The 18,652-nt window shown below is 45.5% G+C and overlaps 1 protein-coding gene across 1 annotated transcript; it reads left to right on the top strand.

Moving 5' to 3' along the window:
• The first annotated feature begins 6,833 nt into the window (after positions 1–6,833).
• Positions 6,834–16,965, top strand: CAVIN2 (caveolae associated protein 2). Its single transcript, XM_071434532.1, has 2 exons — positions 6,834–7,454; positions 14,403–16,965. Exons 1-2 carry the CDS (start codon positions 7,062–7,064, stop codon positions 15,183–15,185), a joined length of 1,176 nt encoding a protein of 391 aa, XP_071290633.1. The 5' UTR covers positions 6,834–7,061; the 3' UTR covers positions 15,186–16,965.
• The last annotated feature ends 1,687 nt before the right edge of the window (positions 16,966–18,652 follow it).

The following is an 18,652-nucleotide window of genomic DNA, read 5'->3' as shown; positions in this document are numbered from 1 at the left end:
CCAGCCCCTGAACCTGGCCCTGACCAGGTACTCAGCAATGAGCTCTGGGATGTGCACCCGGAGCCTGCTGCTCTTTCATCCTTTTCATGCCATCACGTCCCATCAGCGCTGCTCATCACAAACAGTAACTCAGGTTGACATCATTCCTACCAGAGATGGGAGCTATTGAATTATCTAAGGACAAACCTAAATACTAGCTTTTAAAGGATAACTGATCTACTAAAAGCAAGTATTGTTTTGGACATGCCATGTCACATTTATCACGCTCGGCTTTGCATGGTGCTGTTATCTTCTGCCATGTCATCAGAGCAACATGAAGTAGCATGGCACAACATGACAGATGCCTCAGCAACGAGGGAAAGACACTCTCTAGATTCCAAGTCCATTACAGCTCATCTCAAATAAAAGATTCAAAAGATATGAATGATGGTGTGTCTGCAGGCCAAAAGTGACTCAAGTCTCCTCAATTATCTGCAGAAAACAGATCTTCATTCACATGCTTTTCACATAATTAATGCCCTACTTGCTTCCATTAAATGTTATTTCATTATCATCCTAGTCCAAACAACCTGATTGCAAAGTAGGAAAACCTCTTCTTTCAGCTTTGTAACAACAATAAAAATTCTCAATAAAGGCACAATTCTTTTTCGTCACACCATACACCGCAGTTGAGACAGCCACAATACACAGAGCAACATCACACAATTTCAGAAAGCTTCAACCCAAACAGAGTAACACCTTACTTCTTCAGAAATCTTCAGGCATCTCCCCACACAGAGTAACATCCTTCCACTCCAGAAGGCTGCAAGCATCTGCCCTTCTTGCTCTTTAGCCCAACCTTTAATACCTCTGATTGTTCATGCATTGCACCTGTGTTCCCTGTGGTGGTTGGTCAGTGCCCCTGGGCACTCCATGGCTCATTGCTTTCACCTTCTGGTCACCTGCTGCTCACAGCTGTAGCCCATTAGAGATGAGGCTGGGCCACAGCCCCACTCCCAGCTACCACCAACTCTGTGTGCCTACACCTTTTAAGTACAATTCACATCATAATCCCTGCTAGAAAATGTCCCCTCTGTTAGGATGAAGCATCACCTCAAGTAATCTCCACACCAGCACAAGAACACTGTCAGTCTTCACAGAAGCAACCTATTCTTGTCCTTTCTAAGAGGGTGGATTTCTTAAATGTTCCTTGAGAAATTTCAGAAGACAATAAATCATTGAGAGCATACTGTAATAAAAAGTATCCTAGAAGAAAGCATATATGTGTATTCAGCTTCAAGTTATTAAAAGCTTTCTAATTTTCCCCCTCTTTTATTGAAGAGGGAAAGAAGAACCAGACAGGTTATCCTGCCTTTCACTGAAAACTACATCCCCTTTTTCCAGAAATATCCAAAAGTGAAAGGGAAAAGTAGCTCTGTTTCCATATATAGCTTCTGATCTGAAACTGGGGAAAACAAACAGCATTTTCTTCCAGAAAGAACACAGCCCTTTTGAAGGAAGTTAAAACATTGGCGAGCATTTCAAGCACAGTTCCTAAAAGCCCACCCTCCATTTGGAAAGAGCTTTTACCAGGAACAGCAAAGCCCCTTCCCTGAAGCTCGGGCTGCCTGGTCCCTGTGACCTTGCAGGTGCTCCCAGCCACACAAAGGCTTGGCTGCAGGAGCAGGTGTCGAGGACGGAGCTGGAGCTCTGCTCCAAAGGCAGAGCTTGTTCCCTGTAGGTAACCACAGCCCAGCCTGCAGCTCCTGCCATTTTTCAGGTCCTTTTAATATCACCTCTGTATCATTTTTTCGTGGAGCTGCTCCTCCTGCTCCGTGCCCCACATATCTGCTGGAGGAATACAATGCGCTGGCAGGTCCGGGCTGACCGGCCATATGCTGCTCCATTTGTGACTGCTGGTGTCCTGACCTCGCTTTTGTCCGAGCTGCAGAAAAGTCCAGCCCAGCAGCTGAAATATTCTCTTTTATCTGAAGCTAAGGAAACTATTTTTCCCCCTTCACAAAACTTAATTTGCTTTTCAAAGGGGAAAAAAAAAAAAAAAAGACCAAAAACCAAACATGTACTTTATTACTGTGCTCCTCGAATGTCTGAGGAAATACACAGAAAATGCCTGGCACATATGGTATTTTTATGTGGCTTATTTTTTTTCCTTTGTCTGCAAGTCTGCATAGAATCATTACTACTTGGCACACAGCAAAAGGAAGTCTCCTGTGCACAACATGATTTAGTCTGGCCGATAAAGTGGAAGTGGATTTCTTCATTGCATATTAAGTTCTACTGGATACCATTTGCACAAGAGAGTAAAATTGCAGTTTCATGTTGCTCTATGCTGATACATTTCCTGTCAGACAGCCACATCTCTCCCTTTCCCCAAATATTAAAATTTCTCATAGCAGAGAGAGATTCCCCATTCTCACCAATGGGCTCTCCAAATGCAGTTACTCTTGTGAGCACAGAGGCACCAGCTGGGAGCCAGGCACTGGGGTTCCCTCTGTGGGGAGCAGGCTGGGTGGCCATGGGACACACAGAGCCCTTGCACGAGGGCCCTGCTCCCCTGCACACCCCAGGGACAGTGCTGCAGGAGGGGTGGTGTCCTCCTGGAGCCACTGCCAGCCACTGCCTCACCCACAGCCTCCCTCTGCTTCTCAAAGGCTCACACTGCCAGTGTGCCGAGGATGCTGCTGCATCCTCCTTCTACAGCCCCCATCCCACCAAGCTCCCTCTCTTCCAGCAGAAGCCCACATGCTGCCCAGATCCCAATCCACCTTGTGCATGGGTAGTGGGCTTCCCCTTGCTCCCCTTGTGCCAAATATTCCACAGACCTGCCAGGCTGCATGCTGAATCCCTCACCTCAGGAGCTGTGGAGCAGTAAGAGGTTTCCCCTCCCCAGCTCAAGTGCTTGCTCCTCTACACAAAACACTATGTCACATCTGAGATACTGATACCTTCCCAAAATTTAAGGGCTAGTAACTACTGCTAGAGGAGAGCTGGTCCACAATGCACTGCAGTTGTTGGCATCCATCAGCAGCCTGGGGTGAGTTGTGCTGGTCCAAAGTGCCAAAGACAATGCAGGACATCAGTCCCTGCTTCTCTAACCCACTACATTTCTTCTCTAATGCTTTCAGAACACAACAAACAGGGTGCTTCCAGTGAGACTGACTCATTACAGACATACTACTTTCTTTAAAAAACATCAAAAGGCAACATTAAGGGCTCATGGGCTAATTTCTCTGGGCTGTGTCCCTGGGAGAAGCAACCTGTGCTGACAGGGGAAATGTCTTCCACTGGAGTAAGTCCCATCAGCATTGTTAGTCTCACTGCCTAATAACATAAACCTCACTCAATCATCACACATTTAACATTTAACAAACCAGCCAGTCCACACTCTGTCCAGTGTCAAACAGCCCTGGCAGAGCAGCAGAGGTGCCAGCGGCATGACAAGCATCACCGTGACAGATGGAGCAGGCTGACAGGAGGGAAATGGCACTGTGACCCTCAGAGGAGCCCTTCAGCAGCAGACAACCAGGTTTCATGTCTTCAGCCCTTGCTGGGTGCAGACCCTGCTGGCTCAGGTGCATGAGATGCAGCATCACTTCTTCCCAAGCCATGTCCCATCCATATCCCCTTCTCTGCCCTGTCCAAGCGGAGCAGGCATCAGCCCCTCAAGGCACCAGCCCTCCCATGCTGGGCTCTCCTCCCACACCTTCCACAGCTCTTCCCATTAGCCAGCCCTTCAGCTTAGCAGTTAGATGGCCTCACACCATCTCTTTAAAGTCACTGGTAGCTTGGACATGAAATTCAATAAGGTGACAATGACCTGTATGGCTCCTGCTGTTCTTCCCTCCCCTATTAATTCCCTTCTCCATCCTTTCCTGTCATTTTGTTTTACCTATTACTCCATGCCTAATAAATTATCGGTAATGCTCCAGCATCAAACATTTATTATCCTGAGCACCACGTAAGTAATGAGTGAGTTAACCTCCAATTTTTGTCCGTATAATTCACGCATATTGATTTTACATGAAAAGAACTCTTGACTTATATCAGATGACCCTGATAAATTTAATCTCTTTAATGCTTCTTCTTTCTAAATAAATGTAAAATGTTTTCCCCTAGAAAGTTTCTCACCAGTAAAATCTGTATTGAAACTTGGCAACAAACCTCCTCCACTACTCTGCCAAATTAATCGATAAAATTAAAAACCCCAAACCTGCATAAAATCTCTCCAACTCCTCCAAGCACTGGCAGCCCAGCAGCCTGACAGTGTTGTTACAACAGTGACAGGTAATCAGAGCTGACAGCTGGTGTCAAAACCCCCAGCTGGAATTTAGCAGCAGAATGGGACAGGTACCAGTTTGGGGCCATCTTTCCTCCCGTTCCCATCACCCCTCCTTTCCCAAGCAACAATTCTGGGAAGGGAGCACAGGGACAGCACAGCACCTCTTCCCAAGCCATGGGGGCCCTGAGGAACCCTCTGCCATGGGTGTCCATGGCCCTTGTAGCTCCATCAGGGCTGCTGTCCCTGGCTTTGCTGGGTCAGAGGACTGACCAGGAACCCAAACTGGGTTTGGTGCTGGCTCCCCTGGGGTGCCACAGCTTTTCTGTAGGATGCACATGTGGCTGGGAGTTTTAAACACTCAAAAACTTGCAGAAGGCTTACAGCAGGAGTCAGGAGAGTGTTTCTTTAGATTCCATAGACAGGGCAGCTCTCTCCTCCATCATCCATCTCTGCCAGGTACAGCAGAAGGCTGATGCAAAAAGGCTGGAGGAGACAGGCTCCAGGGACGGGCTGGGAAGGCAGCTTGGCCAGCAGCTGGGAGCACAGCCAGGCCAGGGCTTCACCACAGCCCAGTAAAACTGGAGAAAAAAATTAATTTGGAAAATTAAAAAGCTATTTTGCCACAGGAAGGGTATGCAGCTGGGCATGGACACAGGTTGCTCCCTGCCAGAGCAAGGTAAGCTACCACTCTCTGCAAAAATTCCTCCTCTTTGCCTCGGCTCCAGCCAAAACGAAGGGAGGGAGAGAGGAAGCGAGATGGGCGGGATGCTGTGTGAGAGGGGCTGGCACTGGCCGCCCTCTGGAGACACAAACACGCCCTTCCTAGGGAAGGGCGGATCAGGTGCTGCTGCCAGGGAGAGCTCCTGCAAACAGAAGGGTTTTGTTTAGGTTGTGCCTTTAAAATATGTCCACTCCCCTCTCAGCCTGCATAGTTTACAGTCTCAGCATAGTTTCCCCTGTGGACAGCTCTGGCAGAGTCGGTGATTTTTTTTTTCCAAAGTGAACTCACTCACAAATGCATTTTTCAAGCTCCCACAACTTGAAGAATAAAAGTTGCAGCCTGAGGAGAAAAAAAAAAGCAAGGACCAGAAAAAGGTAACATTGCAACATTGCAGAACATTCAGGGGCTCAAGCACACAGTATTTGAAATGGGTAACTCATTTGCATAGCTCTTCAGTCATTAGGTTTTATTCCTTTTCACGGTAAAATGCTTTTTTCTTTTCTTCTGTGTACAAAGGAAAGGTCAGAAATCATGGTCATTTGGACTCCAAATAGACGCTTTTAACCTGCAGGATGTAGGGAAATCACAAAGCATATTTGGCTAAATATTAGAAAATGTTATATTTCAGCTACCCAAATATTAGAATCCTACATATCCAAGCATTGGAAACATCTGTGTTGCAGCAAGAAGTCCTGTTTCCAAGCAAATGTAAAGGAGAGAAGACAGATATTGACTGCTTGAGAACATCAGTACAGGATGAGCCACCCAAGTCCACGGAATGTTGCAACATTTCCCCTGGTGATAACAGATAAAGTTGTGCTCTATTTGAAATAAACAGCTTGGTATTTCTCCATGCCAAATAGCTCCTTTTGGTGCCTGGGAACACAGTGCCCCTGCCACCACACCCAGCTTATCACTATTCCCCCAAAACAGCCACGCTGAACCTTATGATTCTTTCTTACTGAAGAAACCCTGGAGAATCTGGGCAGGACAACCAGAGTGCCCAGCTAATCTCCACATCCCATGCAGGGAATCCAAGCTTCTGGCATTCCCTCCACCCATGCAACACCACACTTGTTTTGGATTTTTTACTAACCAAACAAATTAGAATAGAATAGAATAGAATAGAATAGAATAGAATAGAATAATCATCACCTAAATTATTTTTAAAGCCCTGTAATAATAACAACAACGAGGAGATAAAAATATTTGCATTATTGTTTTTAAAAAACCCCAAAACCCCGTCTTTTGTTGCACAGGGTGGAAGGAACGATGGGAGATTTGATGCACCACGAGTAAATGTTTCCTAAGTTTGTTAATTATTATAACATTTATTACAAACTATCATGAGGATGCTGATATAAGAATAAATGTACTGATATAATTTTTGTATATTGTATATTTTTGTATATTGTATATTGTCAGAGCACATTAACATGTGATTAATGTAATAACTAATGTATTTATTACAGCAGTAATTTACTTTTTTAAAGAGTATGCTTTTTTTAAAAGCACGTCGACATACGATTACTGCAATAATTGCGATACTGATTACAGCAATGATTAAAAACTTTTAATTATTCTTATTAGTTTAAGGCCCTCAGACTAGCTTGAACTCCAGTCTACACCCACAACCTCTCCCCGGGACCATCACCACCAACACAAGCTCCCTCTCCTCCTTCAGAGGGGCTGCATTCCGCGGTATCTCCTGCCATCTACTGATGCTGCCGAGGAGGCAGCGAGCAAGGGCCGGCAGCTCATTCCATTCACCGCGGGCCGCTCCGAGCGGGGCCGGGCCCGGGACGGTCACAGCCCTGCCCAGGCCCGGGGCAGGCTCGGCTCTGACCGGGGCGGTCACAGCCCTGCCCGGGGCGGTCACAGCCCTGCCCGGGGCGGTCACAGCCCTGCCCGGGCCCGAGGCAGGCTCGGCGCTGCCGGGGCGGTCACAGCCCTGCCCGGGGCGGGCCGGGGCCGGGCCCTGCCCGAAACCTCCCCGAGGGAGGGCTCGGCGCTGCCCTTATAGCGGCCCCGGTCGGGCCGTGCGGTGCAGGCCGCGCAGCCATGGGTGAGGCGGCGGCGGGCAGCGCGGTGCCGCCGCTGCCGGCGGCCGAGGCGGGCGGCGGGCAGGTGAACGCGCTGACCGTGCTGGCCCTGCTGGAGAAGCTGGTGTCCATGCTGGAGGCGGTGGAAGGGCACCAGCGGCAGATGGAGCAGAGGCAGCGGGGCCTGGAAGGGGCGGTGCGGGGCATCCAGGCGGACCTGGTGAAGCTGTGCCGCAGCCACGGCGCCACGGGCGAGGCGGTGGAGAAGCTGCTGGAGAAGTCGCGGAAGGTGTGCGCGCACACCCGCGCCGTGCGGGAGCGCCTGGACCGCCAGTGCGACCAGGTGCGGCGGCTGGAGCAGCACCACGCCCAGCTGCTCCGCCGAGACCGCTTCAAGGTGCTCATCTTCCAGGTGAGAGCCCTGCTCTGATACCGGCCCCGGGAACTGCCCGCTGCTGCTGCTGCTCGCTGCCTGCTAACCTCGGCACACTCGGACATCGCAGCTGGCTTTGTGCTAACTCGGCAAACGTGGAAGGAAAAACCTCTTCACCTTAGCAAACTTAGGGAAAGAGTAGTCTTCTGCTAACTCTTAAACTTGGGGAACGCGCCCTCTTTTATTCTTAGCAAATTCAGGAGAAACGCCCGCTTTTCCTCTTCGTGGACGTGCAGAAAGCATGTTTTCCTAACTCTTAGGAAATCTGGGAAAAGAGCTGTCTTTCTTTTTTACTCTTGCAAACTTCAGGGAAACACTTTTTTTTTCTTTGTTTTCTTTTCCTTTCTTTGGCTAACTTTTAGCAAACTTTGGGAATAGAATAGAATAGAATTTCTCTTTAACTCTTGCAGTCTTGGAGATAAAATTGTCTTTTACTAACTCCTAGCAAACGTGAGGAAAGAGACCTTGTTTTGCTAACTCTTGGCAGGCGTGAGAAATCTGCCAGCTTCTGTTCTCTGCAAATGAAGGGAAAGAGCCGTGTTTTCCTAACTCCCAGCGTATGTTTGGGGAGAGGTTTGTTTTATTGTGTGTTCTGGGGTTCAAGTAAACTGGAAGGGCCCTTATGTTTTTCCAAAGTCTTGGGAAACTTGAGGAAAGAGACCATTTTGCAAACTTGCAGTGGAAATGCCCCTAAAAACTGCCAGTGCCCTTGGAAGCAGGAGAGGGGCAGGGCTGCATCTCCCTATCTCCTCATGCCCTGCTTCACTCTGCAGGACTGATCTGGCCCATTCAGGGATGAGCTAAAAATTCAGCTTAAAAACTCAGCTTCCTGGGAGTCCATCCAGTGATAGCAGCAGTTTGCATATTTTCCCCTTTTTAAGCAATGGTCTGGATAGAGCACGCCGTGAGCTTTAACTAAACACAGGACTTGACTTTCACATATTTAAAAAAAATAAAGACAGCCCTCCACAAATCACTGAGGGAGGGCAGGAGAGCAAATTCTGGGCTGGGGTAGTCACAGCTCAGGCTCCTCACCATTCTGAGCTTGTCAGCTGGGTGTTACCTCTGTCAGCCACTGACTCTGTCCCTTGGCTTGTTGGGGCTTTTTCCTAAACAATCCCAAAATAAGAGAGCGGTGCTTGATTGTGAAAAGCTGGCAGGCCTGGTTAGTGCACAGGCAATTCCCCCAGAAAGGAAGCCCCCACCTCCCTGCTTATTGTTCTCCCAAATTACAGTCCAGGCTTGTCAGGCCAGAAGAGGAGGAGCTGCAGCATGTTTCCACCCCAGAAGGAATGGGGAAATTATTCCAGAGACTGGGTAAATTAAAAGACACATGTTCTCTGCAGTTCTGCAAGTAATTTAGGATCCATGGCTGTGCCATCTCCCAGGCCCTGTTAGCTAATGAGTGGCTAATGAACTGACAGGTTCAGACCTAGACATTGTCCCGTGGGGTGGGTGCCCCAACAAGGCCTGGGGGAAGGTAATTTTTAACATTTCTCATACCTCTGAGCGTGAGAATTAAGGCCTTGCTGTTGCAAGGAGCGTCTTCCTCAGGAGAACTCAATATTTACTATTTTAGGATGACATAATGCAGGGAGGAAAGACAAACAGAGCTCTGTGTGTGCTGGACAGTTGGGGTTAGCTTGGGTGGGGATCTTCCACTGGCAGAAATCTGCGGGGACTGGGTAAAAGCAGCAGTAAAAATCCCCAGGAAGGGTTTGAGGGGTAAAGCAGCATCCTGCTGGCTCGTTTCCTGACACTAAATAGGGGTGTAAACTAAGGCCTGTTGAAACCTCTGAACCTTTCCTTAATAGTGCACAAACCTAAGGCAAACAACACAGGCTCGTGTCCCAGTACAACAGATAAAGAAAATCCTCTGCCTGTCCCTTTGGACAGCAGGTCTGTTCTCCACAGCTTTTACAGGGATTTAGGTGACTCTGTTCCTATCTCTCACCAGAAAATATGTCACCACAGTCCAGGATGATGAACTTAACCAGTCCCAAGCCAGTGCAGATCAGGAGCACAAGACTTAAAAAAAGAAACACTGCAGTTAAATTTGCTTAAAAAAAAACAAACCAAAACAACTTTGAATTGCTCCTGGCGGTGGCCTGCAGTTAAATGGCAGCATGGACTGTCCCTCCTTTCAGGCTGCAGCAGGGACAGTCTGGTGGTCAGCAGGGCACTGCCTTGCTAGGATAACTGCACACAGGATAAACAGCAGGCTGGCTGGGTTTCTGTCCTGCCTTGCACAGGAATCCATGGAAAAACAATTGCAGGAAGGAGAAGTCACATAATGAAGCCATATTGACGCCAGATCCCAGTGAAAACAAAGGGGAATCTGGATGTATGGGACTCCTCTTCAGCTGGGGGATCCTTCTTCTCCACTGGAAAAAAACAATGCCAGACTTCACAGAGCATGTTCCTCATTAGAATCAGCTTCTCCAGCTCAGGCAGACCGCTCAATATGAAAATAAAAATTCACATTTGTGATTCAGTTCTGCATTCAGCTTATACCCTAAACTCCCTAATACTTGGTGGGAGCACTGAGCATAGCCAAAACACACGACTGAGCTCCAGATCTGCATTTTATGAAGTTGTGCTGCCACGTGCCAGCATCAGCTTTCCCTCTGCATATGTACTGAGAATGAACTGTGTTTAGAAAAGTTCACCTATTTACATATTTTCCATTAAAATGCTCTTAGTTTTCTCTCCCTAGAACATCTGCATATATTTCTTTAATTGGTGGCATATTTTAAGGGAGCTCCATTCCAAGAATTTGAGGATGCAAAAGTTATTATAAATGACACAGCAATTCAGCAAAACACTGAAGTGACTGTTTTAAAAATCCTTGTTAAGCTTTGGCATTGTTCCCCTCTGTTTTGTTCTCGCCACATGACCAGCTTTTTGGTTCTGGTTTGGTGGGGGTTTTGTTTGCTTTTTTAGCTGCAAAAGCAGAATGGAAGATAAAAAAAAGGCTCATGTTTAATTTTTCAATTAAATGTCATGATTACTGGTTAAATGTCCTGGAAATAGGACAGATAAAATAAGTCAAAATTGCAGCTTGGGGTCAAGCATACTAATGTGCAAGTCCTTTTCAGATACCGCTGTTGGTAAATCCTTCATCCTAAAATGAAGCAAGAGGAGGGCACCAGAAATGAGCCATTTTATTGTACCTTTTTGTTCAGATCACTGCAATATTCTTTTGCAGAAGCAGCTTCAAGCTCACAAACAAACAAGTGAGGGAACCAGAAGAACTACAAGCTGATAATGCTGTATTCTCTGCTGGAGCCTTGCAGGGAGAATACTCTGATGTTGATTAATGACAGAAATACCTCCCACAGCTCTTTGGGCTTGGCCCAGCTGTGCTGTGGGAGGTCAGGGGACAGTGCAGCCACCACCCCAGCCTGCCCAGGGTGTGCAAATGGGCTGGTGGCACTTTGCTCCTGCCCTCCCTCCATGACACCGTGACACCCAAGCCTGCAGAGCTGCATTTGTCCAAAGGAAAGGAGCTGGAGCTGGTTTCAGGATTTGTCATGTTCTGACCTGTTTTGTATAGTAAAACAAGTTTTAGGCTACTGATCATTTGGGCATGTAACAGCAACATACAGAGGAGCGGGACTGGGAAAATGCTTTCTCTCCTTCTTGAAGGTCATGGCCTCATACAGCAAATATAACAAAAGAAACCAAACCAAAGCAGATTGATTTCCCTCATTCAGCATCAGAGAATCAGCATTTCCTGAGTAAATTAGCCACCTGTTGACTCAGGCCACCCAGTTTTGTAGTACACTCCTATGGATCTTATTTCTTTTTGTAAAAGATAGGGATGAAATTCTGACCTGCAGGAAGTTCCCAGGGATGGCTGATAAAAGCCACAAGGAAGGCTCTGATTTTAACTGTGCAAGTATTACCAGTGTTAGCAAGAGTTGTTTTATGCAGAGGACTTCCACTATTCTGTTCATCTCCTACATGGAAAAATAAAATTCAGAGGAGCTAGCTACCTACAGTCAAGCCCATCTGAGAAAAAAAATGCAAGGGCTGTTTTTGAATTCAGATGTGGAAAATACAAAGATGTATTGCTTTCTTAGAATTTTAGATTAGATCAAGAAGAAGAGATCAAAGTTCTACTTCTTTTGGCATGGAAAATAGTTATGCAGTTTGTAACAGCTGGCATTTTTCAGTGTATTGTTCTAGTCTTCCTAAATGAAATAGCAGCCTGCTTAAAAATGTATCAAAAACAAAATACAGCTGTCACATAAACTTGTTAGACCAAAAAGTTATCAGTAGCCCACTTACAAGGTGTTATCAGTAACCATGTTTGAAATAGAAAGGTCTGTTCCACCACAGAGCATTCCTGCTATAGCACCCTCATGTTTTCAAAGCATTTTACTTCATTTATTTTCATTTGCACTTTCATGGTTCCTGTAATCCTGAGGTCTTTGGGAAGCATGACATAGGAAGGGTGTCATTCCCATTTTATAAGCACACAAATAGATGCCCAGAGGCTGATGTTTTCCAGAGCCATGCAGGAAGCTTAGACAGAGGGCTGACCACCTGAATTCCAGAACTGCCCCATAGCCAAGGACCACCTAGGATCTGCTTTTAATGCAGTCATTAGCTCATTATTATGCAGTGCATTTTTGTTTGGGGTTTTTTTTCCCTTTATAAACATGGGTAGTCTGACAGTCTTTCTTCTACTCAGTCAGAAAACTGATAAAAATGGTAATCAAATCTGTATCCATATTGTTCTAGAGACTGCATGCAGCACTTGAGTTTCGACAGAGCCAAACTGACCTTGAGAAGGACCTTTCAGACCCATCTCTGGCTCAGACTGCGCTGTGATTAAACTCATATGACACCACTTTTCTAGATAAAATACTTAAAAACTAACAACCCACCTCTCTGCTCATTAAAATCAGAGCTTTCTATACCACTCAGTCACTTACACCTGAATGTTCAGATGTCTAATACTGTGTGTGATTACCTATGTTTGGAAAGAATGCACTAGACATGAAAATTTTGTTTTATCCTGAGTTCTCGTGCTCTGGGGAATAATTCAACGCTGCACCCACTCATGTAATCCACATTTCATTACCTGCAGCGGAGAAAAAATATAAATATTTGTACGGCAGTTAACAGCTGGTTTCACTTAAAGCTGGTGCAGGTTTCCTTTGTTTTGTTATCTTGGTCAGTGTTGTTGACAGTTGCAGCAACATAATAGGTGTGGGGAGAAGAGTGTGGGCTTCATTAGATGTTCCCCTGCGGGCAGAGGGCTTGCACAGCTGTGTGCCAGTGGATCTGACTGAGGCCACTGGCCCAGAGAGGTGTGCAGAACCCACAGGAACAAAGCATGTACAAACTGTCAGACCAGCTCCATTTCTTTTGTACCTTTCATTTTTATATCCACACGGGATATTAACCAGCACACTCAAATCACTGACACACAGTTAAGTGTCCTCTTGTCCTGTCACTGGTTGCCTGGGAGAAGAGCCTGACCCCCATCTGGCCACAACCTCCTTTCAGGGAGTTGTAGAGAGCAGTAAGGTCACCCCTGAGCCTCCTCTTCCCCAGACTAAACAACAGCCATGTACAACAGCCTTGACAGCAAATTTAACCCAAGACACTATTCTCTGCAGTGATCACAACTGTTTGCTCAGTCCTGAAATAATGAGCATGAACTTGGATGTGTATGTGGCCTTTTTTCCCCTTAACTGTACACTCAGGCCCACCAGGGACAGATCTGAGACTATTACAACCATTTCACTCAGCACTTACTGCTTTTTGTATCTAAAGATAAATGGGGAGGGAGGAGGGAAAAGAAAATCCTCCTGGTGCATGTGAGGAAGTGAAATTGCATGCACTCTGTCTGAAAGCGATAAAGAAGGTAATGAGTAGAGACTATGCAGATCCAAGGCTCCAAGTGCTGAGAGGGGAAGGGAGTGTGCAAAGAGCCTCATTTTCTTTGCATGGGTAGATGCCTGCAAAACCTGCAGAGAACAGAGTGCTCATTGTGCTGCCTCTGAGCTGCTCGGGGTTGCAGAGCTTGTGCACTCGGTGGGCACGGACATCCCTCGTTATGACCCGCAGCTCCTGCCCTTGCTCAGCCTCTTTTGTTTTTAGATTCTTTCTTTCTGTGTCCTTTCTTGGTTTTGTTTCTAAAAAGCAATACTTTCCCTGTTAGCTATAAGCTCTTATTCTCTATGTGGTATAGTGTCTTTTTATTTTTATATACCATAAATTTGTATCCTTACATTTCAAGGAGTTGTCCTATCCACATTTTAATATTTACCAACAAAATTGATTTGTTTGGGTTTTTGGGTTTTTTTCTGTAAATAGCTGTAAAATAGGATACACTCTAAACACCATAAACTTCATGGTTTCTCAATATCAACAATCCATTTCTAACAGCAACATATATTTTCTAGGAATATGGCAAAAGTGCTAACTGCATTTGCCAATTGAGATACTTCCCAGATGGACCCAACACCTCTGCAGGGATATGCTGAGTCTTTGGCTCAAGAAACTGAGAGCTCTGTGGGGTTATGTGACTTTTGGAGGTCTGCAGTACAACCTCCCTCCCCACCATACTCTCCCTTCTCCCCAGGGACAGGTGTACAACTTGACAGCTAAACTCTCATTGAAGAGTCTCTGATATAAATTAAAAGAACAGAGTTTCTATTCTGCATACATCCCAAGTCACTTTGAAAGAGTAGTCTTACAGCTGACAGCTCATAAGCCTTAAACTTTACCAGCTAATGGTTCAATGGGCTTTGAGTGGTTTGTTACTGGTTAAATGTATTGAAAAAACCAACAAACGTTCAGCATTCATCTCATCCTGAGGAGGGGGAAAATAATTGTTCAGGGTTGTGCTTTATTTATTAAATTTGTATCCTCTGAACTATGAAACTCAAATATTGTCAATTCTTTCAGGAGGAAAATGAGATCCCTGCCAGTGTTTTTGCAAAAGAGCCCATTCCTAGCATTACAGAAGGAAAAGAGGAGCCCATGGATGAGAACAAAACACTGGAAGAAACCTTGCACACAGTGGAGTTGGGTTCAGATGATGAAATGTTTCCTGAGGGAGATGACTTGGATGACAGTGCAGAAGAGAAAACAGAAGAATCAAGAGCTGAGAAACTTAAAAGATCCAGCCTCAAGAAGGTGGACAGCCTGAAGAAAGCGTTTTCCCGCCAAAACATTGAGAAGAAGATGAACAAGATCAGCACAAAGATCGTGTCGCCCGAACGCAGAGAGAAGATCAAGAAGTCACTCACTGTGCATCACCAGAAATCCTCCTCTGCCAAGGGCCCAGGTTTCAAAGTGGGATTCGGCACGAAGAAAGGCCGTGAAGGGGAAAGCCCCGCAGAAGCTGAGGACAGACCCTCGGAGACGGCGAGCACCGAGCAGGCCGAGAATGAGGACGAGGTGTCCTTCGCCAGCATGCACTCGGACATGACCCCCAGCACCTCCCTGGCCGAGCAGGGCCAGGCAGCCAGCGACTCCCTGGAGAAGGAGGCCAGAGGGGAAGGGAAGGCCACGATGAACAACAACATCGAGCTGTCCATCGTGGAAGATGACGAAGAGTACGGGGTGCCTCTAGAAGCTTCTAGCCAGAAACTGTTGGATGAGAGAAACCCATTTAGCGGGGAGATGGAGCAGTCTGATGAAGAAACGACCCAAGCAGCCGTCCTGCAGGTGGACCAAAGAGTGTAGGCAGCCCAAGCCCCCCTTCTCCTGCCAGATGCACACGGTTTTCCTGAGGGGAGGAACTGGTTTCACCTGCACAGGCAGGAGGAGCGACTCTTCCATGCTTTCCTCTGCAGTGATAATTTATTGCATCGTGTTGGAATGCAAAGTGGGCAAGGTCAACGACTAAAGCTGCAACGTGCTCTGTTTTAGGCAGAGTCAATGGTGTTGATGAATTTAGAGATGCTGCCAGCTGGTGTCAGGGACTAGCAGGAGGAGAGGATGTCTGGTAGAAGCAAGATGATCAGCTGGCTTTCTTAGAGTTAGGTCAGAGGAACGTGTGGAGAGTAGTCAAGACCCAAGCATTTCTGTTCTCTTCTCTTCCCCCCAGAATTTCCCAGCACTGTGAGTAGTTTTGTATGTCAATGTAGGAATACCAATGGCAATGTTTGATTTCAGTTGCCTTGCCATGCTCTGTGAATGCTAACAGCCTCAGTAATTGTGCACACACGTGCAGTTTGTTTGGGGGTTTGCTCCACAGCACCATAGCACTAAAAGAGCAGAGTACTCGGAGGGCAAAGCTGAAAACCCAGTTCCATCCATTTCAGTGGGGGAAAGATTTTTGCCAGTAGTCACTTACTATTCATTTAGAAAAAATCACTGTGTTTAGGTGGGGGGGGCAAAAAAAAGGTATTTTTCAATCTAACAGTTATGGAAATACATGAATGACAAGCATGAATGTGTGATCAGTTACTGTACCTTTAAGGGGGCAGAAATTGAAAATAAAGAAGTGTTTGATAGGAACATGAAGGTATCCTGAAGAAAATATGAAATGCTATGAAATGTAAAAAAAGCAAAAATAACCCCCCATAGTATTCAATCTATACTCCCAGCTTAAAGTATATATACTCAGATAACACTAATTAATTCATAGTCTTTATAGCAATATACTATCAAATTTTGCACCTGCACAACTTTGTATCTCAGAGTATTTTGAAAATAGTATAATTTATCTTTTTACAGATTATTTCATATATAGAACTATATCTACACAGGAAAGTTAGATAATTACAGGGATGTAAGGACAATTTCTTCAAAAAGGTGAAATACTCTTTCAGGCATGTCCAAAGGGAACAATGTGTTATGGATTGAACTTCATGGCAGGGATGAGTTTACCCAAGTATGAGCCTGCAAAGCCACAGGATGTGGTTCTCTGCTAGTAACTTTGATCAAAGTCACACACCTGCTCTCAAAATTACTAGTCTGTAATTTTTCAAAATTAATTGAAAGATAGTTTGTTCACTATGAATGTTCATTCCTGTCACTTAAAGGTAAGGGGCAAGGGAGGAAAGGGAAGCACAATACCCACAACAGTTCCCTTACATCCTTGGTTGTTTATGCAGTGGGGTATTTTTATTTTTTTATATACATAAAAATTCTACTGATACTTAACATTGCACTAAAAGGTTGCTTCCTTTTGTGTTTAGACTCACAAATTACAGGGGAAATACAAGCTACAGCAGAAGTACCATAATGAAATAATTAACAGGTATTATTCCACAGGGATAATATCTGTAACCAGTAAATCACACTGGAAGTTCGTTAGTCAGAGCTTAGTGTAGGCAAGTACTGTTAAGAGTTAAGCTCTTAAGTGCATGGTATCATATAGAAGATACTGTTTCTAAGAAAAATCATGGCATAACTCGTGCAGCTATATTTTTATTTTGTATTAACTACAGTGGATTTCAATAATTTTTACTTGTAACTAACTATGAATATGACAAATAAAAGCATAATATAAAACACAGCCATGTCAGTCTTTGGGAGAAAGCAGTCTGAGAAGCTGGCAACGATGAAATTTAAAGGTCAAGTATTTATTACTTCAGTTCATGTCCCTGTTGTATCTATACCATTTTCTTTCTCATCCTATGCTGTTATTTAGCAATGCAAACACCAGTGCTTTGCTTTCCAGACACTTCTAGCCCATCTAAAAATACTCAGGCACTTTCCAAAATCTCCTGGCTCAATCTGCATCTTTTTATTGGACTGCAGCATACTCCTAATACCCTAAATAGTCCTGAAAGCATATTTATATTGAAGACTATGTTCTGTTTATGCACACAGATAAACTCTTGTCTTCTGGAGTGCCATATAGTCTTTAGCAGGCTTAATTTTACTGACAGGCCAAAGAAAGCACGTTTAACCTTTATGCAGCAGCTGTCAACCTCCCACAGCCACGACGTGCTAACCAGGAGCCCCAGCATCATGTTTACATTTTGCTTTCAGATACGCCGGTTTGTTTGTCCTGCTAAGCTTTAATTCAAACAATACCCCTGGCCATGCTTTATCCAGTTTCAGAGATGCTGAAATGAATCCCATGCACAGTGTTCTAAGAGCATTACAATGCTATCCAGCAAAACCATTGGGCATGCAGATACTGAGCATCTGGGGGAATTAACTCAAATACCCACTTCAGAATACAGCACACACACACACAGCCATCAGTTGCAGGACTGGAATTAAATTTTTTCTCCATCACAATTGCACATGTACAAGGACAGGTAGGTCTGTAATCCTAACAAACAGAAGAGAGCATGCTTTGCAAGAGAGAAAAATGTTCTCTCAACTTGTGAATGTCTGCTTTTGTGCTGCCTTATAAACCAGAGGAGGAAGCAAGCTCAGGCTCTCAAGATGTCGCCCAAGCTGTTTTTTCCCTTTGCCTTCCATTCTCAAGGCCTGACTGAAAACATCAGCCTGCAGAAGTTCCTGTTTGAGGGGGGATTGTAGAGGATTGCAGACTGTGGGACCAGCAGCACTGCATTCTTTCAAGTATCTCAAGCATGTGCCTGGATCTCATCAGGCTGGCAGATGTCAGGCATATGCACAAGTATTCTGTGATAGTGCTGACAGCTTTGTCTACATAATTACTTTTTTTAAAAACTGCTTGTTTACACTTCCTAACTCAGTAACAGTGAGCTCCACTTGTACCAAAATTCCTTGGAAGACCTGACCTGTGAGCTGCTGCACAGATTCAGAGTCTGACCTCCACCAGGATCGGCGGCAGCTCTGCACAAAGAAAAAGGGTGTGATAAAGCCCTTATGGTATAAATATTTAAACTAGCAGCACTCAGCAGCTGCTGATACTTCCATTTTCAATGACACAAAACCAGCTGACATTTCTGTCCCCTTTTAGGGGGAAGAGCAAAGAGCATCCCATGTTGACCCCCACGTGCTAATCCATGAGCCAGCTCCTCTGTGAAAAGGCATAGTTAGGGGTTTTCTGGACCATTTCACTGTCAAATAAGGGAGTGCAGTGAAAGCCATCATACAGACCTGAGCGAAGCATGTTCTGTCTCTTTTAACACACAGAAGAAAGAGGAGAAGAAAAGGATCAGAAGGTAAAATACACCTGGACAGCCCTTAACACTGACGCAGTGCAAACCCCTTATTGTTGCAGGCTGTAATGCCAAACAGCTGCACAACTGATGACTGAT

Source organism: Agelaius tricolor, unplaced genomic scaffold, assembly GCF_023055355.1.
Source record: "Agelaius tricolor isolate 1412-34295 unplaced genomic scaffold, bAgeTri1.0.p SCAF_10, whole genome shotgun sequence".
In the NCBI taxonomy this organism is placed as follows: domain Eukaryota; kingdom Metazoa; phylum Chordata; class Aves; order Passeriformes; family Icteridae; genus Agelaius; species Agelaius tricolor.
This window is presented reverse-complemented; position numbering and strand designations above follow the sequence as displayed.